At 36.5% G+C, this 23296-nt stretch overlaps 1 protein-coding gene across 2 annotated transcripts in view; it reads left to right on the top strand.

Moving 5' to 3' along the window:
* PTPRZ1 (protein tyrosine phosphatase receptor type Z1) overlaps window positions 1-23296 on the top strand; it is a 146032-nt gene that overhangs the window by 116779 nt on the left and 5957 nt on the right. For both annotated transcript variants that reach the window (XM_037512300.2, XM_054692598.1), the window contains exons 14-26: window positions 1586-1677; window positions 4522-4607; window positions 7215-7235; window positions 7399-7495; window positions 10502-10584; window positions 11315-11449; window positions 12040-12174; window positions 13111-13274; window positions 15077-15212; window positions 17258-17404; window positions 21314-21407; window positions 21674-21747; window positions 22885-23013. In XM_037512300.2, coding sequence (XP_037368197.1) covers window positions 1586-1677; window positions 4522-4607; window positions 7215-7235; window positions 7399-7495; window positions 10502-10584; window positions 11315-11449; window positions 12040-12174; window positions 13111-13274; window positions 15077-15212; window positions 17258-17404; window positions 21314-21407; window positions 21674-21747; window positions 22885-23013 — 1393 coding nt within the window. The remainder of the gene's footprint in view (window positions 1-1585; window positions 1678-4521; window positions 4608-7214; window positions 7236-7398; window positions 7496-10501; window positions 10585-11314; window positions 11450-12039; window positions 12175-13110; window positions 13275-15076; window positions 15213-17257; window positions 17405-21313; window positions 21408-21673; window positions 21748-22884; window positions 23014-23296) is intronic.

Raw genomic sequence — 23296 nt, forward strand, 5'->3', positions numbered from 1 at the left:
TGATTGGAGATACTTAGTTTCAACTGGAAATCCATTTAATCACTCAACCTATCTATTGTACTAATGCACCGTATTAAGAGCTGTGTTTACACACAAGGATATGACCCCATATTTTTTCTAAAAAAAATGAAGATTTAAGCACAAAGCAAATACATGGCAAAATCGACCTAACCACCAACTAATGAAAATCTTTAAAGTAAAAAGTCTTGAAGAAGCACAATGGACTGTGGTGATAGGCTATGGGGGATTTGGTGGCCACAGGGCAAACAAAAAGCAAAGAATTGTGACTTGGTGGGTAGGCTGGTACTTTTAGCTAGTGTGGTCAAGGAAAGGAAGTGGCATTTAATGCAAAAAAAACATAACAGGCAGGATTGGGAAGGGGCTGGGGCCAAAACCGTGAGATGATACTGACTCAGCCTCTACTGGGGAGAGAGGACCAATGTGGGCAGGAGTATAGAAGGTGAGGAAGAGATTCATTGAGGTCTTGGAAGGTCTGCTAGCCCTTGCCAAAGTAGTTACCATTCTAACTCCAGTGGGAAGCCATTTAAAAATCTTATGCAGGCAAGTGATTCCTGAAAAATATCATCATTTCAATGTGTCACAGAAGAACAAATATTATGTTAAAACTCGTAAGGATAAATACCTTGTAGCTTGAATATTTTCAATGAAAAATGAGATTGGCATTTTCACTCAAATAGATATTTCCATAAACTTAACCACTCGTGAGTGAAATTTCAAATAAATTCAATGACCCATATCAAAGAGTGTCATTAGCAGTTTTAATTATCTAAATTTTTGTAATTAAGGATGGCTTGCCTGAGTTTAGCAGCAGTTGGTTCTTTGCTCTTCTCAGGAGTTTGTAATGTGCTCTTACCAGATGTTACTCTTATTATTTGAGTGAAAATAGATTCAGGTGACATTGTAGGTCATAGTTGCCGTTGATTCCAAATATATTCATTCCCAAAACCCTCATCAACAAGGCTAGCATCTGTTGGAAAGAAAATCACCCCTGTTTTTGGTTATATGCTCATTATTTCCTCACTTATGTTCTGTCATCACTGCAAATACTAATGGTCTAAAGCTAACTTCTTTTTTCATCAACGTGTTAACCACTATGGAATTTCATTCCTCCATGGTCAAAGCTTCCACATTTTGTTAGCAGTTGATTATACTCAGGAGGGCATGGTCATGTACCTGCTTAGTGAAAATAGCTTCGGAAATGCCTTTTTCCCTACCGTGGTCCTGTCTATGTTAGCAGGACTCGCTTGAAACAGCCACAGTGAAGAGTAACTAGGTATTGGGGTGCTGTGTCTCAGCAAAGTACTATTTGGTACCAACTCCAAATTCAAATGCCATGTCTGCTTGCAGCATGTCTGTAATCTGCTCCCTCTTCTGCATCTGATACAAGTACAACTGAAATAATTTTGAAAGCCTGAGATAAAGTTCCTTAATACCTTGTGTTTTGTGAAATGGATTTTGATTTTATGTTTTATACCTGAAAATTCCTGTCACAAATTTCAGCAGCTCAGAAGTTGTCTTATTATTCTTGGCCACTACTCATATCAATTGCTTTCCTCTCTTCCAGGAAATGCTTCCAAACTGCACACTTTTATTTAGAGGACAGTACATCCCCTCGAGTAATATCCACACCTCCAACTCCCATCTTTCCTATCTCAGGTAATAGCTCAAGTATGAGCGTGAGTAGCTGGTAGATGTTGAATGAAAAGCACAATGTTGAAAGATTCCTCCTTACTGGTATACTTTGTAAACAACTATAATAATATAGATTAGTAAATTTTTGTGTTCCCAGAATATTTATGGCCATAATGTGCTGGGCACACAGACTCATACCTTGTCCTCACTCATTTTGAACATTCTTAACTATATAGATTATAAGAAAAATGAGGTAAAATTGTTGAAATGTAATATGTCAGAGAACAGAAACATGTATAGCAATAAAATAAGAGTTAAGAATAAAGATTTCAGTCATTTCAAATACTTAAGTGAAAACCTACAAAACAAATGTGGTAAGTATGGGTAGGAGAAAATAAAAGAAGGATGAAGTTTGTTTTTTTTCCAGTCATCTGATTTTATATAAGAAAAGATTTGTTGACTCTATTAGGAAAAAAAAACAAAACTATAAAATAGTGGGAGTATAAGAAAAATATGAGCACAAAAGTATAGTTACCTGAAAAGTCTTAAATGTTGATTAGTTGATTATCTTAGTTAACATTTTGTAACATTTCAGAATGAAAAAAAGTAACAGAAAGGAACTCTCTAGAAACATGTGAATTATGGAAGGTATTAGAGGAGAGAAGATGAGACAAGGACATTGAGAACCACCAAACCAGGGAAAACAGTAGGAAAATTTCATCTACATGATCATTTTTAATTGTCTGATATTCCACCTATTATTGCTAGAGGCCCAAATTCTATACAATGTTATTTTCTTAAATCTTATGATTAAAAAAAAGAGAGAGAATCATTTCCTTTATAATTTCCAATAGGCAAAGGAATTAGGATTGTTTTTCTCTTTCCCCTAGCAACTCTTTGTCTTTAACCACCACTGATTTATTCTTTTCTATTTTACATTAAGTAAAATACATTTATTTTAGTACAGTACAATTTTTCATTAACATATCACAATTTTGAGACTGACAGCTGTCAGTTATCTGTTACATTTTGATTCCTTTCATTTTCTTTTTTTTTTTTTTTTTAATAAAGGCATGTTTATTTATTTATTTATTTATACAAGCACTGGGTACAGTCAGAAGTGCGGGAGGGTGAGAGAGTTCACCAGAGCCAGAGCGGGGAGCAGAGCAGGCAGAGGGACCGAAGTACACTGCTGAGGGGAGCAGCGGGCGGCAGGAGAGGTCTGCGCGCCATGTGGGACCCTCGTCTGGTGGCCGGGGAGCAGCCGGGGATCGAGCCAGCGCCGCAGAGGCCGCGGGCAGCTTCGCAACCCAGCGCTCAACCGCTGCGCCACCGGGGAGGCCCGATTCCTTTCATTTTCTAACAGACCTCTTCTGCATACCTGTCAGCCTGAGTATACAAATTAAACATGATGTTACCCCAAATCCAACATAGTTATTTATTAACAATGAACAAAATAGTCTAGTATCAGAACTTCATCCAGGAAATCCAATATTTCCATTTTACTTCTCAGAAGAATAGTCAAAGGCATCCCCTCATTTTGACCAGCTGTGCTCTCAAAGATATACTCTCGATCACCTGAGGATGCACATTTTCACATAAAATCAGAAAATAAAAAGATAGGCTACTCTCACTAATTTACAGACCAGTTCATAAAAGAAATTACCAAAATATCTGACTTTGAACAAAAAGTAGTTAGTCCGCTTGTAAAAAGGAGGTTAGCTGTGCAGGCTGCTATCACTGGGTTTGAAGGACATTTACCAGAATTAATGATGTAGATGTGACAAATTATTTATGTAGATGTGACAAATTATGAAAGATACTTCCAGGCAAGATCCTTTTGTAGGTGTGAAGGTGGAATTACACCTTTGTCTAGTGTTTCTTAAGCCTAACTGGCTAATTCAATTTTAGCATTCAGGTACACTCATCAAGAGAGAGAACAGATGGATTCTTTTTTTTTTTTAAATCAACCAATTCTTGGTAACTGAAGCTTAAAAATATTAAGTGGTCTAGATGCCTGAACATCTGTTGATGTAAATAACTGTTTCTAGTGAAATGTGTTTGATGTTTCCTTGTCAGAGAAATCACTTGTGAAATTGCATACTGTGAACTAGAAATATGTTTAATCTAAGAAAGTCTTTCAGGGAAGGGAGGGACAGAATCAGTTAAAGTAATTTGGCCCCTTCTCAATTAATTAACAGATCCAGTGACTTTGTTTACATAGCATATTTTCAAGTTAGAATTCTTGAATTTTTAAAGATTAAGAGTCCCAAAGGTTTTTGACATTATGCTTAATGAATAGTCTGAATATAAATGTCTTATTTATAAAAACAGAACGATATTATCAAATATAAACATCTGCTATAAGATATTAAACTGTACAATTTTATAAAACTGAAATTGTATTATATTTAGTCCATGGTAAAATTGAAAAGATACTATTTCTGCTTTTCCCCCCACCCCCAGATTTTACATGCCTTTCTCGCTCATTAAAGTTGAAGAATGTTATCTATAGAGTTAAAGTAAAAAAAGTGTTATCTATCAAGAGATGCAGTTCCTTGGTAAGAAGTGAGATTCCTGTGGTATTTAACAATTAATGTGAAAATTAATTATTTTCTCTTTACAGTATGAAAGGAAAAGAGAGTCCTGATGGAATTAGATTTCTAAAATGCAGGGGTTTATTGATAGTAAATACAGAGAAAATTAGTAATCATTGCTTATTGTTTTATTGAATTATAAGATTGAGCTTGGATAGGAATAATTGAACTCTGAAGTTGTTTAGAAAGACACTTTTAAGTCTTTATAAATGAGAGGCACTTTCATTTCTGTTGAATTATCCTTTCCAACCTAATTTTTTTATTCACTTAGATGATATTGGAGCAATTCCAATAAAGCACTTTCCAAAGCATGTTGCAGACTTACATGCAAGTAGTGGGTTTACTGAAGAATTTGAGGTATGATTTTAATATGTCTATTTCAAATAATGTAGAAAATAGCAAATTTAAATTATTAAATAATAGGTTATTTCTTGGCCTAAAGCCTTGAAATAATTTTCACTTCTAGTGAAGTGAATACTATGTGTTTAGGAGATGTGTCCTGGTTATCATGTTTTTAGAAAGTTATCTAAATATATATGTCCATTTTAAAAATTTGCACTAGTGGAAAAATCAGAAACAGTAATAATTCTCTCACATGAAATGTAGATCTCCAGTATTCATTTTTATTTTAAATCTGAATTAGTAGCACTGATTCTTTTTCATCTTCTAAATTATATGAATTATATTGAACCCACTAAATTTCATGATTTTTAGTCAAATTATATATAAACTTCTTAATTGTAAGTATTATACCAATATAAATACAGAAGCATTTAGATAGTCCTTTTATTATACAAGGTAAAAGCCCATCTTCTTAATAAAATATGCATTTCTTTTAAAAAGAATTTGACTTTACAATCAGTGAAAAATCTTTTAGCTCTCTTTGTTACTTAATATTTAAATATTCTTTAAAATAATATTTAAATGTTCTTTAAAATAACTTATGCTTAAATTTTCTTTAAGTATTATATTAAAATGCTCTTTTGTAAAGGGGGCAGGGAAATTTACTGAAAATTTGTCATCCACTAACTAACAATTAAGCAGATTTTTCAAAATAAGGAGTCATAAGCCCAGAATTAATAATAATAAACTCCCAAAGTAAAAGTTACTGTTACTGAGGATTCCCTAATATGCCAGTCTTTCCACTAAGTTCTTCTACTTACAACCTTCACCCAACTTGGGAAGTTATTTGTTTTTTATTTCTATTTATATTATTGATAAAATCAAATACCATTGAAATTTATTAATAACTAATAAATAGCAGGGCAACAATCCTAATCTCTGATATTGATTTTAAAGGCATGCCCCTTTTCATTCCTGCAGAACAGAGATACTTACTCTCCTTTTTGTGTTCCCCTCTAAGGTCACGTTGCTTTTCTGCCTTTTTCTTCCCAACAAGCCCCCACTCCCAGTGTTCTATGGACCTCCCTCTTTGCAGAGGGTATTCCCCAGTTCCCATTACACCCCAAAATTCCTTCCCAAAAGTCACACCAAGTAGAACAAACTTAGGAAAGGAAAATGGTGTAGACTGGGAAGCCTTAAGAAATCAAATGAAGTAGAAAGAAAATGTCATGCTTTGTTAAATGAAAAATAATATAAAACCAATATATTTTATCTTAAAAAAAATCTTAGTCATAGCTTCATTGAATAAGAAAGAAGTATGAGGTAATGACTATATAACATGAAATTATATGAAGAATTACATACTTAAAATATCAACCTTTTTTTTTGCCATAAGCTCGTTATTATCAGGTGGTAAAATGCTAACTCACAGATACTATCAGGCTCACATGAAACAATCAAAATTGAAAGAGGGAGAAAATTCAAGGGTGTGTCTAATCTTCCAAATGTTAAAAACTATAAGGAAAAATATGTAATTTATAATAAAAGTTATTGATGGCATATTGCCCAAAGGCAGATTTATAGATTTGACAAATATAAAATCATTTTGAAAATTATTAAACCATTCATAATAATTAAATTAATAAAATAACTTCACATTTTACTCAAAAGGTATGTTTTCTTAATTTCATTGATTTTTAACTCATAATCTGATTCAGAACTTTTCATTAACTTAATAATTAGCTTAATACTTGATAATAATATATACCTTTTGAGTGATTCATGTATTGACTTGTCTTTAAATCTAGAGTCTGTATGTGTTGCTGCAAAAGAGACCCTAAAAACTTACTTGGAGAGAGGCTGGGCCATTTGCTTATGAATCAGAGTGGTGTCTGGGTTATTTACTTTCCCAAAAAGTATAAGGCTTTCTTATTGTTATCTTAAGACTAAGTAATCATAAATTCCAAGCTAATATATTTAGATAGAAAACATCTTGAAAAGCATTTTAATTAATTTTAAAAGAACTAGAGAATAATTTTTCTGTACGTATTGATGTATATAGCAAAAAGTAGTCTACTAATTAAATAAGTAGACAGTAACACTAAATTTTGTTTCAAAATCACATAGTATATTTAATAAAAATTTTACTAGATTTTTAATACTTTGACAACCCGAAATCAGTGCAACCTAATAGGAAACTGTTTACTCTTCAAAATTACTCAAAAAAATATATATGTATATATCACTAATTCATAGTTTCAAATAGTGCTGTAGTAGACAAATAAAATTATATTTGGATATTAGTAAATTCAAACATTATGACAAAATATGTTATCAAATATGCTTTTCTCATCTGCATTTTAAAAATTCATTATTATGTTGTCACTGTTCCCTTTTTAAAGGACTTTTCCTTTTACATAATTTTAAGGTTCCAAATTGTTAGACGTTTTGATTTGCATGCAACTGTTTGAAACATTCTTGTTTTGTTAGTATTTGACAAATGTATTTATTGCATGATCATAGTTTTCCATTGTAAACCTAATATGAACGCTTTTTTTTCTCATTTGTCGTGTGCTGTGGAATTTGATTTCTTTACTTTTTTGGCATTCATTCCCTCATTAGACACTGAAAGAGTTTTACCAGGTAAGGCATTATTTCACTGCATTTTCTTTTAGCCAAGACATAGTTGTAACATGTAAAAAATTTGTATGGGATAAATTATTTTGTTTGTCATTCTCATTATATTTTGACGAACTTTGCTTTAAAGGCTTCATGTTAAAATAGTCTCCATACAATTTCTTTACAGGAAGTACAGAGCTGTACTGTTGACTTAGGTATCACAGCAGACAGCTCCAACCACCCAGACAATAAGCACAAGAACAGATACATAAACATCGTTGCCTGTAAGTGTATCCTTAAATCAGGTCTGACTCTTGTTATTACTGTTACTGTGCTTTTATATGAAGTCCTGAAGGGGGCCTCCCTGGTGACGCAAGGGGTTAAGTCTCTGCATTATGAAGCTATGGGCCACCACTGCAGCACAAGTTCGATCCCTCCCAGGGAGATGACCCACATACACAACAGACCTCTCCTGTCTCTCCCACTGTTCCCCTCAGCAGTGTATTTCAGTAAATCTTCCTGTTCTGCTCCTCACTCTGTCTCTGGTGAATCCTCTCACCCCCTTCCCCACCCCGCACCTGTGGCCTGTACCCCAGCTCCTCTATGCATAAATAAATAAACTGAAAAAAAAATAAATAAATGAAGTCCTGAAGGCTTCACATGGTGTGCCTGAATGTGGCTGTTATAGGATCTTGATAAGGTCTTTTTTCACTCGACTTAAATAAATTCTGCAATTTATGACATCCATTTCTTTTAAACAAAACAAACTCAAATTTTAATCCAGTTCTTTCTTCAGGCTCTATGAACAATAAATCTGTTCTTACAGTGTCTGTTACTGGTTTTTTGGGTTTTTTTAAAAGATTTATTTATTTATTTATTTATTTATACAAGCACTGGGTACAGTCAGAAGTGCAGGAGGGTGAGAGAATTCACCAGAGCCAGAGCAGGGAGCAGAGCAGGCAGAAGGACCGAGGTACACTGCTGAGGGGAGCAGCGGGCCGCAGGAGAGGTCTGCGCGCCATGTGGGACCTTCCTCCGGTGGCCGGGGAGCAGCCGGGGATTGAACCGGCGCTGCAGAGGCTGCGGGCAGCTTCGCAACCCAGCGCGCAACCACTGCGCCACCGGGGAGGCCCTCTGTTACTGTTTTTATTCTGTGGTCTTATTTCCACTTGAGATGTACCAATTTTCACGTGAAGTTATAACCAGATAATATTTCCTTTATCCTTCCACCCACTCCCCCGTGTTTACTCTTTTCTTCCCTCTCTTGCCCTTGTTCCTAGGCTCTTATAAAGGTTTAGTTTATTCTCTCATTTTATTCCTTCTTTCCCTTACTTATCTTAACTGTTTTCTCTTTTTTCTCCTCAGTCAAGTGACTTCTTTAGTGCAGATTTACCTATTTAATCCTATGAATTACCAACCTTTTCCATCTTCTTATACAGAACCTCCTGTTCACATCTGTTTTATTTTTAATTTTCCTTCAAATTCTTTTATATTCCATTTCATTGCCTAAAATTCACCTTCGTCGTCCCCCTGCCCAAACTTCTATTTCCATCCTTCCTTCTCTATCCCGTGGGTCTCCCTAGATTCACGGAACATGGAGTTGCCAGAGTGGTTATTTAAATTCTGGTTCCACTATAGTTTTGGAAACCAAAGAAACTGCCCTCTCCTCCTCCCTTTTGCATCATGTTTTCTTAAATAATCAGCATAGAGAATGCTTTTCCTTCCAAAAAATCTTTTATTTCAGTAACAGTCTCTGCTTCATATTTGTCTTCCTCAATTGAAGCAAGTATCCTGACTGCTCAAAAAACTCAGGTGCTTCTTAGAAGTTGCTGTTAGACTATTTCTTCTATAGGCTGAATGGGGAATCACACAGCAGGTAATCGAGAGAGGGATGGAGATGAATAGTTCTTGAATGACTGTGTATCTGGCACTGTAAAATCCTTACTTCAAGCTTGCCAAGATAGGTACTGACAGTGTTATTTTAGAGATGGAAGAAAACAACCTAGAAAATTTATTCAATAGCGGTACCCTTTGAAAATGTTGTATTTATATACAATGGAATACTACTCAGCAATCAGAAAAGTCATGCTTTTTGCAGTAACATGGATGAGTTGGGAGAGACAATGCTAAGTGAAACACGTTAGAAGGAGAAAGAAAAATGCTGGATGGTGTCACTAATAAGAGAATATTGAGAAATCAAATTAAGGACCAGAGAAAGACAACCTTAAAAGCGTGACCTTGAAAACTGACAATGGAATGGAAGCATCCAAAGGGGAAAGTGAGTGGGGGAGGCATAGGAACGAATTGAGGAAGAAGCACAATGGGCTAAGGAGGTGAACTGTAGATGATTTGGTGGTGGGCACCCTACAGTGGTGATTCCTGATGGAGAGAATCCTAATGTTACCACAATTAAAAGAATAAATTATGATTTCAAAAAAATAAGTCAAAATATTAGATGTGAGATATAAAAATCAGTTCATCTGGCGTCCAAACCCATCTTTCCTCAGTCACCCATCTATCTCTGCAGACACTCCCTGAGCCTTTGTGAGCTGCAGCGGTCACAGAGGAGTTACTATTCCAGAATATCTCTTTGACTTGTAATGGTTGGGTCTGCATTCACTTCTTCATCCTTGAAAAGAATAGTCTTCCCAGTGAAACTCCTTCCAGGGAACACTTTTCTTTCAAACTATATAGTCCCTCCAAATAAATATAGCTTCTCTGTAGAATTGAAGTGAATCCAAATTTCTTATTTCAATATATTTGAATTACCACAGTCCACCCTGTATAGATCACCATAGTTTTCACCCCTTTTTAATTGATGGCGCAGAGTGCACCCCCTTTTAACTTGGGCAGCTGTTGCCTGTCTCCCTAGACAGAGAACCTCCTTGAGGTACGTCCCTTGAAAGAGCTGTTTGCTGCAGCCTTCACCCAAAATTCTTCTGCTTTCTTCTCTGCTTCCTCTTCCTGCATCAGTCTCCAGTTTAGAGGTTTTATCTGACTCACCACTGTTCACAGCTCCAGTCTCCACCCAGTGCAGTCTCTGCCTTCATAGCCATGTTGTCCTTTGCACCTGTGTTGACACCTGTGCATTGCTTTCTTCTCACCTTCCACATCAGGAAAACATTATCATATTGATCTTTACCTTTGACAGCTCTGTATACCTCAAATGCCTACTAACATAAATGTTTCTGCATTGATTTTAATTGTATTTGATAAATTATGTTATAACTGTAAATAAACATTATGCTAAAATGCTGTCCCTGCTATCATGAATTTTTTTTTTATTACAGATGATCATAGTAGGGTTAAGCTTGCCCAACTTGCTGAAAAAGATGGCAAACTGACTGATTACATCAATGCCAATTATGTTGATGTATGTATGTTTTGATTAAATGTTTATGAATGTTATATTAGACAACAAATTTATCACTGTATATTTATGATGCCCTGATGCTTAACACATGTTTTATGATAGATAATAGAAAATAGAAATAAACAGTGACAGAGAACAGACTGGAAATACTTGTTCAATGTATAAAGGATGGATGAATGGATGGATAGGTGATAGATACATAGATAGATAAGTACGTAGATAGATAGATAGACAGACAGACAGACAGATAGATAGATAGACTTTTTTTTATCTCCTTAAATAAAGGGCTGTACAAGTGCTTATTTTGAATGCCTCTTAGCTCCTACCACAATGATGTATATATACAAATGATTTGTAAATCCTGACTGGAAAGTTTCTGAGGTGGTATTGACTGAAAAGCAAACATTTGATTACTAAAGCAGTTATCAGTCTTTGTAGTCTTGGGAACACCTCAGGATACCCAGCTTTGTGGAATTTCTTGGATCTTTCTGGGTGCTGTAGCCCACTAACTTAGTGCATTTTCACTGTGTCAATTGAATTTCTACAGAGCTCAGTTAAAAAAAGAACTCTTTTTTTTTTCCCCCAGGGAAAAAAAAATGTTTCTATCTTTGCTAGTACTATCAAGTTTCTCCAGCTTGGCAAGTTTATAGGAAAAAAGTACCAACCTTAATATAATTAAAAATGGCAAACAAACCAGTTAGTAAGCAATGCCTGTCATTTATTTCTTCAGGGTTACAACAGACCAAAAGCTTACATTGCTGCTCAAGGTCCACTGAAATCCACAGCTGAAGATTTCTGGAGAATGATATGGGAGCATAACGTGGAGGTTATCGTCATGATTACAAACCTGGTAGAGAAAGGAAGGGTATGTAGGTAATCTGTGTGACATCCCCAAAAGAATGTTTATAAATGTTTTAAATTACTTTTAATAGATTCAGCATGAGGAAGCAGCAAATCAGGATTATTTTCAAGGAAGTATGGCCCTTAAAGGGAATAGCTAAAATTATAGGTAAAAAGCTATCTGCTATTTAAATGTACTCTTCATACTGTAATGGAAATGTACTCTTCATACTGTAATGGAACAAGTAAATGGAACTCATTGAGAAACACTATAAAATGAAATAGATTTTAATTCACAGGAACTGAATTCTTATGCTGGGTCTATAATGACACACTGCATCTCGCCTCACTCTCCTTATCTGAAAGGGGGAGGATTGGACCAGATCATTTCAAATCTCATTCAGTTCTATGAATATGTGCATGGAAGGGTGGATAAATGGATGGATGGGAGAATGGGTTGGTGTGTGGTATCCTCTACAGCTAATTTGCAATTACTAAGAAAAAAAAAATTAGAAGAGTGAAAGAGTTCATTCCTGTCACTGTCTCAGACCTTTACTGATTTCAGACAACTCTATTTGAAATATGGAAGTAGCAACTTTACTTTCTCTTTTGCAGAGAAAATGTGACCAGTACTGGCCTGCTGATGGTAGTGAAGAGTATGGGAACTTTCTGGTCACTCAAAAGAGTGTTCAGATGCTTGCTTATTATACTGTAAGGAATTTTACCCTCAGAAACACAAAGGTAAAAAAGGTGAGTCAACAAAGGATGGACATCATCAGTTCAATAATACAGCTAGTCCTTTTTTAAATGATTGGGTCGTATAACCCAGAGTAAAATATATATATATATATCTAAAAAGAAGTATGAGTTCTCACTACAACTACACTCAATCCTAAATGTCTCTTCTAAGTTTTCAAATGCTTAGGACCCAGATTGGTCATGTTGTGATAGCAGTAGATGTAATGTATGGGGCCCATGTGAGAATAGCCCTTCCAACTAAAAATAGCAGAGATTGACATAAGAAAATGAAAATACAGAAAAATACAATGGTGTGTTTGTCAGGATTCTCTGGAGAAACAATACTAATGGAAGATATACACATATATGGTTGGGGAGTGTTGGGGGAGGATGTTGACAGCCAGAGATAAATTTTAAGGAATTGACTTAAGTGTTTGTGAACACTACAAGTCTAGAATCTGTAGTATCCAACAGCCTGGATAGTCAAATAAGAGTTGATCTTGCAATCATATGTCCAAATTCATCAGGAAAGCAACTGAAACTCATGCAGGGTTTCTGTGTTACAGTCTTTAAGAGAATTCCAATGTTCTTCAGGAAAACTGTCTTTGCCCTTAAGGCTTTCAATTAGTAGATTGAGGCCTACTCACATTATAGAGCATAATCTGTTTGACTCAGATTCTTATGGTTTAAATATCAATCACATCTAACACATACCTTAACAGTAACATCTGGTATGAAGGCTGTTCAACCAAACCACTGGTCACCAGAATGTAGTCCAGTTGACACATACAATTAACCATCACAAATGATGCTGTACTTTCTTGGCATATCCTACACCACCAACATCAAGCTATGTATCCAAAGACCCCAAGTGTGGGTGTGTGCACTCACGCATGTGTGTGTATTCATGCATGTTTGTGTGTGTTCTTGCTGTCTGGATTCTTCCAGGGTTCCCAGAAAGGAAGAGCGAGTGGGCGTGTGATCACACAGTACCACTACACCCAGTGGCCTGACATGGGGGTGCCCGAATACTCGCTGCCAGTGCTGACCTTCGTGAGAAAGGCATCCTATGCCAAGCGCCATGCGGTGGGGCCTGTTGTTGTCCACTGCAGGTGAGTCTCAGAGACGGGCTTCCAAACCGAAGGATTTCAGAAAAAGGAAACCAGTGGAGCAGAGGTTTTGCCAAAATGGGAATGCTCTCACACACTGAGGGGGTTGAAATTATTACCCACTTTCACAAACATCGATAATTTGGAAATAAGTGTGACAGCCATAGAATTTGATTACTGAATATTTCAAAGGACCAGGTATCTTCACGATGTGTATTATCTGATTTGATTGTTGAATTGGCTTTCAGCTTATTAACTGTGTGAGGCAGAATGATGTTTTGTCATTTAACAACCTTTTATTACCACAAATGTCCAGGAATAAATGCTTAAGACATGAGCTCATGCCTAGGAGTTAATAATCTAATGTAGCATTATTATATCAAGTTTATATTAAAGAAATCACAATGCAGTGTGAGAATTTGATAAATACATCTAAATTGTTTGTAAGCGGTTTGGAACCAAAATTCCTTTCTCGTTTGCATGAGTTCTTTCTAATACTGTATCATATTGAATGTGTTAGCAATTTGTCATTGCTCCAGAGTGTTAATTTCCAAGATAGAACAGATGAATAAATAATGATAGTTCAAGGAAAAAAAAATACAGTAAAGATTTTAATCTTGTATTTTTCAGTTAAAATAAAAATAGCAGTTAACATTTACTGAGTGCTGACACTATCAAGCTTTATGACCTCAGAAATCAAATTCATTTCTTTGTGCAGTATTGTTGTCCAAGCAGTGCCTGTGTTTTACACAAGACAGTGTTATCCTTTGATATACAACTTATCTGACACATTCTAATTACCTATCTCAGGAGTGATCTTAGACAAAGTTTGAGAGACCTGTGTTGAGTTTTTTCATCCGTGAGCCTGACGATAAGCTGAGGAAAATGGGAAGCTACAAGGAAAATAGCTCTGAAGGTCAGGGATTGTTTCTTAGCAAATGGAGAAGGACGGGCTATTGTGCAGAGCAGGTGCTAACTTTCCACTCTAGCACTTCCTACTTGTAGGAGCATTTGAAAAGAAATCCCTGTCTATGAATTCTATCTCTCCAATAGCGGCTTTGAAGAAGTCGAGAGATAATGGCCCTTTAGAAATGACTGAAGTTCGGCTTTATTCTTCACAACCTCACTGAAATGATATTTTCAACTGAACACTTTATCAAATTCTTTCCCCCTTTAATGTGGAAACCTTTACAAACACGTCTACCTGGCAATACAGACCCGGGGTCCTTTGCTCTTCAGAGTTTGGTGAATCGGATGCTTTCATTTTTCTCAGATGAAATGCTTATTTGTTGTGTTCTGCTACATATTTCCATTGTATGCTATATAATCATGATAAATATAATTATTGATAGAGCAAAATCTCCAACAGAAGTAGGTTGTTTTTCAGTTGTGGCAACACAACAGTTGTGTCAACTGTTTTATTTGTGCCAACAAATAAAAAAGGAAACAGCAAATAAAAAGGAAAGCTATTGGCACAAATAAAACAGTTGACACAACTGTTGTGTTGCCACAACTGAAAAACAACCTACTTCTGTTGGAGATTTTCCTTTATCAATAATTATAAATAAAACTATCAATAATTATAAATCAATTAATTATAAATAAAAAGCTTTCCTTTTTATTTGCTATTTGAAGTAGTATACTTAATTACTAACCTGCTTATAGCTTTGGATCACTAAATTATTTGTGATGTAGCTGATTTGCTTGGAGAAGAAATGATTTTAATTTTCAAGATAGCCCATAGCTGCTGATCTTCAAATGTATTTGATGCCCGATTTTGAGCTAGTTCTGTGTGTTCTCTTCAGTGCCGGCGTTGGCAGAACGGGCACCTACATTGTGTTAGACAGCATGCTGCAGCAAATTCAGCATGAAGGCACTGTCAACATATTCGGCTTCTTAAAACATATCCGCTCACAAAGGAATTATTTGGTGCAAACAGAGGTATGATAAAATGTTAATTCTATTTCTATTTATTTAAATGTTGGAAAAGTCACTAAAATGCTAAGATTAAATACACCAGAGTTTGGGGGCCTCCCTGTTGGTGCAGGGGTTAAAGACACAGCGCTACCAAGCTATCACCAGCCACTGTGGCATGAGTTCGATCCCTGGCCAGGGAGCTGACCCACATGGCGCAGCAGGCCTCTCCTGTCATGCCTGCTGCTCCCCTCAGCAGTGTATTTCAGTAGATCTGCCTGTTCTGCTCCCCACTCTGTGTCTGGTGAATCCTCTCACCCCATACACTTCTGGCCTACACCCCAGTTCTTGCATATATAAATAAACAAATCTTTTTAAAAATAAATAAATACACCAGAGTTTGTATTACGGGGTTTTTTAGTCTCAGAGGGCTGACAATATAAAGTTCTATAAACTGGGTGGCTTACAACAACAGACTTTATTGTGTTGTGGTTCTGGAAGACAGAAGGCCAAAGTCAAAGTGTTGGCAGGACCATGGTCTCTGTAAACCCCCCAAGGGAGGATCCTTCCTCGTCTCTTCCATTTTCTGGCAGCCCCGTGTGTTCCTCGGATGCAGCAACATGACTCCAAGATCTGCCCCCGTCTTCATGCTGCAGTCTACTCTCTGGTCTCCGTCCAAAGTTCCCTTTTCTAATAGGACACCAGTCACAACTTCAGGGTGGCTGATTGCATATGCAGCCACCTTATTTACAAGTAAGGTCACACTTTGAGCTACTTAGGGCTTTGGCATATCTTTTGGGTGACAAAATTTAACTTATCACACCAGATAATTGTCTTTAAGTTCTGGATGGATCAGGTAAGTGTTATATATTTCGTGACCAATTGGAAAGTATCTTTAAAGTGATCCTGGTGTCTGAAAATACCAAAAAAGTGTAAGTAAGTTGATCAACATCAATCACCGCTAACAAGATCCTCGCGTTTTTCCTGCATATTGTGAAGGAATGGATTCATGTTCCTATTTAAAATTACAAATTAAGCTCAAATTACATTCCTGTTTAGAAATGTAATCATTTATTATAGATATCATTTATTGTACATATCATTTATTGTACATAATTTCTTGTACATGTCATATCATTTATTGTACATAATTTCTATGACATGGGACAAATTGCCTACCTTTTTTTAAAAAAAGATTTATTTATTTATGCATACAAGAACTGGCATGTAAGCCAAAGGTGCAGAGGGGTGAGAGGATCCACCAGAGACAGAGTGGGGAACAGAACAGGCAGATTGACTGAAATACACTGCTGAGGGAAGCAGCAGGCAAGACAGGAGAGGTCTGCTACGCCGTGTGGGTTCTCGCTGGGCAGCCAGGCATCAAAATTGTGCTGCAGTGGTTGTCAATAGCTTGATAGCACTGTCTTTAACCCCTGTGCCACCATGGAGACTCCAAAGTGCCTATCTTTATGTTCCACATTCTAAATGAAAAAATGAATTTGAATTGAATGTGAGGAACTCAGTATAAGAGCCATAGATAGAAGGCTGGGTGGGTTTTAATATCAAACCAAACTGAAGCTCATTTTCTCAAGTCAGGTAAAACCAGGAAAAAGTCCCAATTATGAAATAAAAATTAACTCTTAGAAATCGTACAGACAGTTATACCTAATTATAGGTGACTGACTAAAAGGAGAATTTGAATGGACAGGAGGGGAAGACCTAAGAAAAGTGTAAAAGTCAGGAACATGCTCTTATAAACTGTGGAAGAGGGTCTCAGGTTGGAAAGGTGGGCAGAGAGAGCATTGTTTTGCTCCCTAAATCTTGCTTCCTTCTCCTTCCCAAAATGTCAGTGCACAACAAACCAAGAGCCAAGGGGTGAGAGGAGCTGTGTTCTCTCTTGGCCACTGCTTTTCTGGATCTGCCTGCGGGCCATGTCTAATAGACTATCCTTTGTGGGTTTTCCCCCTCATTTTGTGGAACTTTTTGTCTGTCAATGGAAGATACACCTTTTGTACCTTGATACGTACAAGGAAAACGTGACTTCATGCTCTATAGTGTCATTGTTTTTCCAGGAGCAGTATGTCTTCATTCACGATGCACTGGTTGAGGCCATCCTCAGTAAAGAAACGGAGGTGCCTGATAGTCACATTCACGCCTACGTCAATGCACTGCTCATTGCTGGACCAACGGGCAAAACAAAGCTAGAGAAACAATTCAAGGTGAGAGCTCAGAAATCTTGAGGGTCACCAAAGAATTGAATGTTCCTGCCTCTTTTCCTTTGAATCACCGAGGCCATGTGGGCGAGAGATACAGTCGCTTTCTCCTGTCCTTGACAATAGGAAGAAAACCAGATGGCAAATTTCAAGGAAAACCTTAATTTTGAGTCACAAGAAGAGAAGTTCTCAGAAATCCTAGACTAACTTTTATAAATGTAACCTTGGTCCAGGGAAGGAGGCACAGAGCATTACAGAATGGACAGGTAGAACTTAAAAAGCAGATAGTGTAAGTGCTTTTTTTACTTTGAAAAAGCCAGACCACTTAACCACAAGTGCTGTGGCTCAGACTGTTCGTGTTGCTCTTTGAAAAAATCTCTCACTTGAAGCCCCTGGACTAGAACAGGCCACACCAGAGCAAGAGCTTCTTCAACCCCAGTTTCTCCCACTCATCTGTGACAAAACAATGAGCTGGAGTACAGCGTGTTTCATTCTATATTACACCATCTCCAATGCCAGCCTCTGACTTTCAGAAACCGGAAAGCAAGGAATTCAGAAAGTAGCTGGAGTTAGAGGATTGGCAAAGCCGTGGCTTCCAGGGGTATGGAGGCTTAGTTACTTGGCTCAACATTATTCCTTATTATCCTCTTACTTTCCAAGATTCCTTTAGAATAGTCCCAATTTCTGAAGAAGGAATATTTAGGGAGAAATTGAAAGCCAGTGGAAAAAACCACCATGTTGATAAACATTGTGATTGGCATGCTTTTCTCTCCCCTAGCCCACCACATGGAAGCTGTCAGTCACCCCCAATCCCCTCTGATGTTCTGCCTCCTCAGAAGGCAGCACTTGTGTTTGGGCAGAGTACTAGAAAGGTTGAGGGTGAGTTGGGGGTAAAGAACCTGCAGTCAGGAACATCAGCGGTTTACTCAGTCAGGCTGATGAGTCATCAAGGTTAAGGAAAGACAAAAAAGTGCAGTTTGGTTTCCAGAGGCAGATAATAAAGAATAAAAAAAACTTTAGCAATAGATTGTTAATATAGCTTTGACCTAAATTAAATATATATATAAGAATCATCCATTTTCAACAAGATTCTCATTTAAATATGATTTACTCTCTACACAATTGTGTAAAAAATTTCACATGGCTTATATAAGAGAATCCAGGATCAAAATAAAAATATCAGTTAGATTAGAATCTAGTTGAAAAGAAAGAATTTGATTTTGTTTCCTGGTAACATATTAACCAGGGAAATGTAAGAGAGAGAGAGAGAGAGAGAGTGTGTGTGTGTGTGTGTGTGTGTTCGTGTGTGTGTGTTTGTGTGTGTGTGTGTGTGTGTGTGTGTGTGTGTATGCATAGTCCAAAATAAAGGTATTAAAATAGCTGCTGGGGAAAGAGGAGTTTTCGCAAGGGATCTATATCATGCTAATCATATTCTCAGGACCTAATACTGTAGAATTAGAAATTGACGATGACAGCTGCCCTAAAAATCCAAATGTTTAGACAACAGAAATGCTCTATTAAGTAAGTTATATATTAAAGACGAAAATATAAAGTCTTTAGAGTTAAAGGTCAATAGAAGCACTGCTTAGCATACCTTGTAGGATACGATTAATGTTGTACCTTAGAAGGAAATTCACAGCTGTAAATAATTCATGTGAGAATAAATAAAAGTTAATGAAATTGGCATATCATGTGAAAATTAGAAGCAAAGCCCAGTATGGCCAAAGAAGGAGATGAGAAAATGTAAGGAAGTTAAAATTATTCTTAAATCAAATAGAAATTTAGTTCTATAGAAACAGAAGAGACAAAAACAATGAAGGCTCTGTCAAAAACTAACAAAGCAGAGAGTCTATACCCAGTTTGATGAATGGAAAGGAGAGTATGCACAAATAAATAGATAAAAATCAGGGACTAAGTTATAAATATTTCAGAAATATTTTCTGAACATTTTTGTGACAACAAACTTGGAAACCTCCATAAAAGAAACAGTTTTAAGAAAAACATAGGCAAAATATATTCATAAAGAAATGGTAGACTCAGAAAAGGGAAGGAATGTGAGCTATTGATACTGTTAGATTTTAAGAAGTGTGTATAAAAACTATAGTGTGGTAGCTCATTAGCTATGTCTTATAAAATGTATTAAAACAAAAAAGAGCCAAATCAGAAACAACAAACAAAAAGGTCTCAAAAAACTCTTAACAAAAGGTACAATGAAGGCATAGAGAAAAATTCTGAAACTATATAGAAAAGCATAGAACTAGACCCAAATAAATAGAGAGATAATGTTTATGGAGATATTATTGTGAAGATGTTGATTCTCCTTAAATTAAGGATAAAAATCAATGCAATAACAAATTCCCAGCAGGGTTTTTTTGTGGGAAATTAAGACCTGCTTTTAAAATTAACATTTAGAAAAGCGAAACATTCACAGCAATACTAAAGATGAATGATATTGGGAGCTATTAAAATATATAAATTTGTGGTAGTGTGTATGAAAATTTTGTTATACAGATATAATAATTAATATTAAAAACAGACAAATCAGCCAGAGGAGACATACACATGTGGAAATTGTTATGTGTTAGATTTGAATGCACTTCAGACAGGTAAGTAAAGGACAGAGTAATCAATAAATAAAATTGGAACAATTTCCATGGGAAGCAAGTAAAAAATGGGTCCCTACTCATCTCAAATATTAAACTTATTCAAGATGGCTTGGGCACCTAAAAGTGAAAGCAAAAAGTTGTATACTTATTATAAGAAAATATTAGCAAATATAGTCTGAAGATGAAAAGGTATAGAAAGATTTCTTAAATAAAAACATAAGTGGCAGAAATCTTAAAGAAAAAATTAATTGGCTATAAATCTTTATGATTAAAGAACAAAGTTAGCAAATTTTTGAACAGGGTTTAGATTTACATTCAAGGCATTAAAATCCACTAAAAATCAATAAATGACAAGGAAGTAGAAATACGAGAAGACAACCATCAAAGAGGAATTCTAAATGGCTAATAAATCCTAAAATTCATACCCTTACAGTACTTCAGGAAAAGCAAATCAAAACCATGACCTACCACTTTTCACTTGTCAAACTTAAAAATTAAATTCGCTATAAAAATTCTCTATAAAAACTTCCATGTCTGTGCATATTAAGAGATATATATGGGATATTCATTGCTACAAAGTTCGTAAAATATTTGGAAGGAATTTGAATATTCACTAATTAGGGACTAGATAAATAGTAAGTAGACCCTTCCTGTAATGGAGTACTGAAAGCTTGTATCAAATCTAAACATTTACATAAGCATGTACACACACAAACCCTGTATCATCTACTCACAACTGCAGTGTGAGATTTATTTTTTAATAAATTAATTTATATATATTTCACATCATTGTTCATTTCTGTACAATGCTTGCTTTCTCCTCTCAGGTGTAGTTCCCATAAAATTCTCACCCCCAATTCACCTGTGCACCATAGTCTCTTGTTTTGATCCCTCTCCCTCCCCTTCCCTTGCAGAATGTCTGTGATATGTAGTTGCCTATTAATTTTGGTTTTTCATTTATTTTTTTTTCCTGATCCCTTATTTGGTTTCCCGATATTCCTCCTATAAGTGACATTATCTACTAGTTTTCTTTTTCCTTATGGCTTATTTCACTGAACATAGTGAAGGACACATCTACAGCGGAAGCCATGAGGAAGAACCCCGACTGCAGAAACTACACCTCGAGAGTGTTCTGTCTCCTCTAGCTCCACCCACCCTCCCTCCTTGTGCTGTAGATAACAAATGTGCCTGAGAACCACCTAAAACAAGGCTTTTTTTTTTGGTTGGGGCAAGAGTATGGTGCGTGCGTGTGTGTGTGTGGACTTGAATGACTTAAATGAAATGATGTGTGTCTCCTTGACTCACTCAGCTCCTGAGTCAATCAAATATACAGCAGAGTGACTATTCTACAGCCCTAAAGCAATGCAACAGGGAGAAAAACAGAACTTCTTCCATCATTCCTGGTAGGTTATGTTGAATATTGGTGGGGGGAAGTGTGGACATTTGTACAACTTGGAATGAAAGCAATATGCTTTTATTTTCCTAATTATGCCTGATGATATAACTGTTAAAAATAATGCAAAGCCTGTCTTGTATAAAAATGCAAAATGCTTAGAAAAATTAGCTTAATGATCAAGGATTCTCAACTTGAGATATGCAGCTATGTTTTGCAATTTGGGGGTGCAGGGGAAAGATACAGTGCTGTGGTCATGAATATTGTATGTTGCAGTGGAAAGATCAAGGGTTGGCATTTCATCTCTGAGTGGCGAAGGCACAGACTACATCAATGCCTCGTACATCATGGTAAGTCTGAGAAGCTACTGGAGCTATCGTCTTGTGTTACCAAAACCAAAACCAAAATGGGCTGTTTGAGCAGTGACTGCAGACATGGGCAGCGCTATTGGTGGATTTACATCAAAAGTCTTGACTGCAGACCCACCACCCACTGCAGCCAGTGGAATAACAGCATTATAGCACATCTTCATGCATGTTGAGATTGCAGAAACCTCAGCAAGATAAATAAATAGATGCAAAATTGCCATTCTAAATTGAAGATTAGATACAAAGCATGCACTCATCTCTCTAAGAGGTTGTGTATTCCATCTACCAAAGTAAAGCTCCTGATCAGATGCAGGCTATACCAATCATGAGCAATGCCCCATGTCACTAATATCACCACTCCAGGTCTGCCGCATCTGGAGCTCATCTGGAGACTTGGGTTTCTAAAGATGCAATAGTTCCTTTCTGTATTTATGTCCTTTATGAGAGGGGTGAGTGCTTTGGTGGTTGCTGGGTGACCCTCAGTTCTATTTCAGAGCTTCATTTCAGATGACTGGGTCCTAATTCCCATGCCAAATCTATTTTCCAACAAAGATTCTGGAATATCCATGGAGGAATCAGGGAAATGTGTGGTGGCGGCATCTAAATAATGCTGCCTACAAATGAGCCCATATTGGATAGGACTGGAATCTAAGAGACCCAGAGCAGAAGGAAATAAATGAGCTAAAATTTTAGTAAGTGGCACCATGTACATCATGATTTATCCAGTGGCACCAGCTTCCAGAATTCTCCAGCAGAATCTGCAGGGTCGCCCCTGATTCCTCCCCTCCACCCACTACTTCAGTAAATCTCCTACAGGTTACAGTTATGTAAACTTGGGCACAACACTGAACTTAAGCCTCAGTGGTCTTAAGCCTCAGATTAATCATCTGTAATATGAGGTTCAAAGTTCCTATCTCAGAGTACTGCTATTAGGAATGAATGACTTGGCAGAAATGCTAGGTGATGTACCTGGCTTATAGGATGTACCCTGTGAACATCGGCTGTAATAATCACATTGTTATTTGTAGACAAAATCCAAATACAGTGACTGCCTTGACTTAAGGTTCATTCATTTACAAATGTTTTGTGAATTTTTCTCTCTTCTCTTTGTTTTTGTAGGGTTATTATCAGAGCAATGAATTCATCATTACCCAGCATCCCCTTCTCCACACCATCAAAGATTTCTGGAGGATGATATGGGATCACAATGCTCAGCTGGTGGTTATGCTACCTGATGCTCAAAATATGGTATGAAAACAGACTTTGGGTACTTTGCTTACAGGAGAAACATCAAGGGACAGCAGCCAGAAATCCAGCATACAAACAAGTCATTTGTTTCAACTAATAAAGTTAATGCCAGAGCTTTACTTTATCTACTATTGAACATAATTTGGTTAATCTCCCAGGTTTGGAATTGTTGACAGTTTTATTTTTTTAAAGATTTATTTATTTATACACACAAGAACTAGGGTACAGGCCAAAGGTGTGGGGGGTAAGGGGATTCACCAGAGACAGAGTAGGGAACAGAACA

The sequence above is a fragment of the Talpa occidentalis genome, unplaced genomic scaffold (genome assembly GCF_014898055.3).
Source record: "Talpa occidentalis isolate TD23 unplaced genomic scaffold, MPIMG_talOcc4v2.1, whole genome shotgun sequence".
NCBI classification, from domain to species: domain Eukaryota; kingdom Metazoa; phylum Chordata; class Mammalia; order Eulipotyphla; family Talpidae; genus Talpa; species Talpa occidentalis.